This window comes from Hyalella azteca, unplaced genomic scaffold (assembly GCF_000764305.2).
Source record: "Hyalella azteca isolate HAZT.00-mixed unplaced genomic scaffold, Hazt_2.0.2 contig7002, whole genome shotgun sequence".
Classification (NCBI taxonomy): domain Eukaryota; kingdom Metazoa; phylum Arthropoda; class Malacostraca; order Amphipoda; family Hyalellidae; genus Hyalella; species Hyalella azteca.
Genome location: NW_025937140.1, coordinates 242459 through 246943, shown reverse-complemented (window position 1 = coordinate 246943; position 4485 = coordinate 242459). Strand labels below are relative to the sequence as shown.

Below are 4485 nucleotides of genomic sequence, written 5' to 3'. Positions count from 1 at the left end.
GTTCACCATTAATGGTGCCACTGACCTGCGTGAGTGTCATTTTAGTGATGATGGCGAGCATGATCTTCTCGCCCTTGGTGGGGTACGGGTTCTTCTTGTGCTCGTTGAGCCAAGCCTTCAGGGTCGTCGTAGCTTCTCTGGTGGCGTTCTTGCGCCGCGCGGCGTCCAGTCCCATGCCTGTGTAGCTGCACGCACAGACACTTTGTTATCAGTAAAGTTTTTCCAAAATTTTTTTCCATGTTAACAGCCTAGTTTTTAAGAGACAACTATATAACGTTAGTTATTTGAAAGAGTGCGTTGCAAAAAAAAAAAAAAAACATGAATCGCCCAGTACTTGAAACAATTTCAAAACAAAACGAGTAAGGTTGATTTGGCTAATCAAATCACCTAACAAATAAAACCTTCAATAGCTGAAAATATGGATTTAATAAAGATTATTATAGTAATGCTACGAGTTGGTAAAGTATAGGTTCTCACCCTGCAAAGGGGTAGCCGAAGGGGGAGTCGACAGGATAGTACATGGATGCGTAGGGCCAGGCTGGGGACATCGGGGCGCCTGCTAGCGTCTCCTTCAGCTCCAGGCTTGCCTGCAGCATCAAAACAGTAATATTTATATATTATAATGCTGTCTTGCTATATATACTGCTATTAGTAGAACATCAATCCTTCAATCCTAGGTTACGATTTATTTTATATGTGAACAAAACAAGGCAATAATGATAAGCATTCGTAACTGGGGTCGCCAGGAGACTGGATACACGATAATAATGAAACTCATTCTGATGATTATCATTTGTCCCATTTTTATCAAGTGGGCAAAACAAACTAAGCTAATAGGATTAAGAATAACATTATCTTGACGTTTCAATAATCATATAGTCAAACTCTAACACTTGTTTCAATTGTGAAACTTTTCACGTTGAAACTTACAAGAATGCGAGAATTTCACTCACACTTGGGGAGTAGAAGGCGGACTGCTCGCCCCCCAGTGCCTGTAGGGCGTAGGGGGGCGCGTCAGCGTAGGGGGAGGGCGCGTAGAGCCCCGCCAGGTGAGCGTGAGCGAGCGTTGGGGTTGTCAGAGTTGGGGGAGGTAGAGTAGGAGTTGGGGGAGCCAGCGTTGGGGCAGAGGGGGGAGGGGTGAGTTGCGCAGAAGACACGAGCGGAGTCATTGAGCCGAAGCTGCGCAGTGAGCAAAATGTATCGTAAATTAATACGTGAAAAGTAGGGAATTGTGATGGCAGAGAACGGAATAAAGTAAAAAGAAGCTTAACTAAATTGCGGAAAATTGATTTAAAATTTTCCAGGGTAAAATAGATTACTGAACACAAACAGTCCTTCAACAACAACAACTTTATTCATTAGGGATGTTATGATAATAATTTCGTCCTACTAAATTCTTACAATTAATAAACGTTATTCGCAGGAAAGCGAGGACATGAATAACATGGAAAAAGCCAGAGTATTTAAGCAGTTAGAGCTATAATTCGGTAACAGGAGAGGCGTGAATCTAGGACTTAGTCTTTTAACCAGCACCGGCATCATCATGAGCCTAGCGTACGTGAACAACTCGTCGAGCCGCAAATTCAATCAACACGGATACTTGAATGTATCATTCCAAGTGGCATGGGGATAACAGCATCAATTTCCTGGTCATAATTCGCTTGATTAGCGTGAATGTTGAATTTTCAACAAAAATCCTTGACGATTTTAAACTTTTGCATGGTACAGAGTAAACAAACATTGGTTTTATATAAGCCGTGCACCCAGTTCACCACAGAGTTGACAACTCTGCTCCGCTAAGAGCACATCGTTTGTTAGCAAAGTCGCTCAAGAGAAGAAGTATGTGGTCGCAGTTCTCCTATTGGATTTAAATGAATTCTTTGTAAATCCTTGGCAATCTTCGAAGTGTTGAGGCGAGTTCATCGTAGTGAGAAGGCATGTTGAACAGATTGTCAGCGCAGGCTATCGTAGAACAATTGCATGCCTGAGAACAAAGCTGGCCAACGATTTACAATTGTCTGCTCTAGATTTATGGCCGATCTAGATATAGGCGCAAGCCATTGGTGCATATGGGGAGATGCATCCATCACGTCGGCTCTCTAGCGGCCTAGTGGGGAGGGGGGAGAGAGTGTCGGGGTGTGGGGAGAGCTGGGGGAGTGAGACCAGGAGTTTATATGAGAGGAAAAGTGAATGGGAGAGAAGATTTAAAAATAAGAGGTTATGAAAGGAATACGGCGAGCGAAGAGCTGAGCTTATATGAAAGTGAAGTGTGTGAAATGAAAATGTGTGATATGAGGAGTAGAAGAAAAAAGTCGAAGCAACAAACAAGGAAAGTGGTGTAGCGCTTTCAAACAATTGCTGGTAATAAAATGAATGCTAATTAAATTAGTGTTCAAAACTTTTTTTCAGATCAAATGACAGCGGTTAAGTTTATTCAAAGCGGTTTCAATTCATAGATTTAATACCTCTCAAAAATTACGAAAATGCTCATTTTCAGCAGCTTCAACAGAATAATAAGGGACATGCAGGGCTTAAATTATTGAAGAACAACGTTGCAGGTCCGTGGCTGGTTAAATAATACAGGGTGACGTCATTGTGATCTTTGCATGTTCATTAGTGAAAAATTTCATTCTTAGAGCGAAGAACACTCAACAATTGGTACAATTGATTCAACTAGTATTCAAATAAACCTTAAATTTGAGTTCAATTACTTTCAGAGTTGTAAGCTAAGTCCAAAATCCAAACATATTAAACTAATGAATTTAGAAGAACCAAAACAATTAAAAACGAAACCAAATATAAACGACATTCGCACAAACCAAGGAATAGAAAAACAGGGTTTAAGTAAGCTTTTAGAAATACTTATACGTTGAAGTTTATCAGTTGTCTCACTGTTAAGAAATGACAATAGTAGATGATGCGTTCAAGAGTTTGATTACTGAATTACATATTAACTTGAAATTTCGTTAAGAATTTGGATACGGTTTTCACCGGCAGCGAATGTGACTTTGTCGGGGCCCGTTCGATATAAATACCTAAATGATATATAAATAAAGCAGTCAGTGGCCACCAGACATTTACTTATGATCGTGTCTTAATAATTATTGCCATTAAGAAGGATGAATAAAAACTGAATCAATGAACAAAAATAGGAATTTAAACCACTTATCAATGAATACAGAGAGAATAAATGAACAAAGCAAAACCGTGCGTTTTCATTAGGCCGACTAACTATTTTCACTAGTGATCGAAGCAAGTTCTAATATCGGAGACTTTCTGCACATACAAATACGAAAACACAAAAATTAGAACTAATGAAATAAATAAACTAACAAACGCAGAAATATAGCACAGATGACATATGATACATGAATAAATATAACTACAAATATGCACTTAAAGATCAATAAAACTTCACTTAAACACCATTGCACTGTCAACACTGAAAATAAAGACGACTAAAAGAACCATGTACCTCTGTGGTGGAATCGCACTAACGAATGACACGATATAACGGATTCCTACGCGAGGTCACGTCAGTGGTGACTAAAAACCTAAAATAGAAATTACTAATGGAAGTGGGGCTAAAACATGGAGTGAGAAGAAAAGCGGCTAAAATATGGAGTAAGGAGAGCGGCCTGGAAGTGGGGCTAAAACATCTAGTGAGAAGAAAAGTGGCCAGGAAGAGCGGATAAAACATGGAGTGAGAAGAAAAGCGGCTAAATTATGGAGTAAGGAGAGCGTCCTGGAAGAGCGGCTAAAACATGGAGTGAGAAGAAAAGCGGATAACACATGGAGTGAGAAGAAGAGCGGCCAGGAAGAGCGGCTAAAACAGTGAGAAGGAGAGCGGCCAGGAAGAGCGTCTAAAACATGGAGTGAGAAGGAGCCAATTGCGGAGCCCAGCGCCCTGGCTTCCTGGGAGAGTGGAAATGGTCGGAACAATGAGAGGTGGGGAGGGAGGAGCGAGAGGGACAATGGGAGTTGGGTGAGAGCTGGGGCGTGCGGTGATGGATGAGAGAGGAGGAGATGGCGGGAAGAGGAAGGAGTAAGTAGACGGAAGGTAAGAAGACGATCATAAGTTCAGCTGTATTACACGAAAAAGAACGCAAACAGTATCTGAGATTTGGGTCATTGCATTTTAATATATTTCAGCATAAAAGGGAAGTTTGGCTGTCAAGACTTTCTGACAGTAATTTTCAGAAATATTGTCGCGTCAATACATTTTTTATCATGCTTATAAGAAAAGTTTTTTTTCACGCCATGAAACATGGTTCTGACGGCTCAAAACTGCTGTGCAGTTGCAATAGCCTATAGTTGCAAATGGCTCTGATTCTAAGCTTGAGTTTTGTCCCAATCGGCGTTTTGTGCCGCGGTGCTTTCTTGGGAACACGGCTACCGAGAACGCATTTTTTCCGACTCTGCCTCGAGCCTGAAAAGCTCTCAAGGGAGCGCTACGCTGAGAAGAGATAAAGCTGTTCAGTGCTC

At 41.1% G+C, this 4485-nt stretch overlaps 1 protein-coding gene across 1 annotated transcript; it reads right to left on the bottom strand.

Moving 5' to 3' along the window:
* Window positions 1-25: 25 nt before the first annotated feature.
* On the bottom strand, window positions 26-3140 carry LOC108677531 (homeobox protein araucan; the record flags this gene model as incomplete). Its single annotated transcript, XM_047881085.1, has 4 exons — window positions 2992-3140; window positions 954-1179; window positions 478-587; window positions 26-185 (listed from the first exon to the last, which is right to left on the bottom strand). Coding segments are annotated over exons 2-4 (486 nt in total), but the record flags the coding sequence as incomplete, so codon positions are not given.
* Window positions 3141-4485: the final 1345 nt, after the last annotated feature.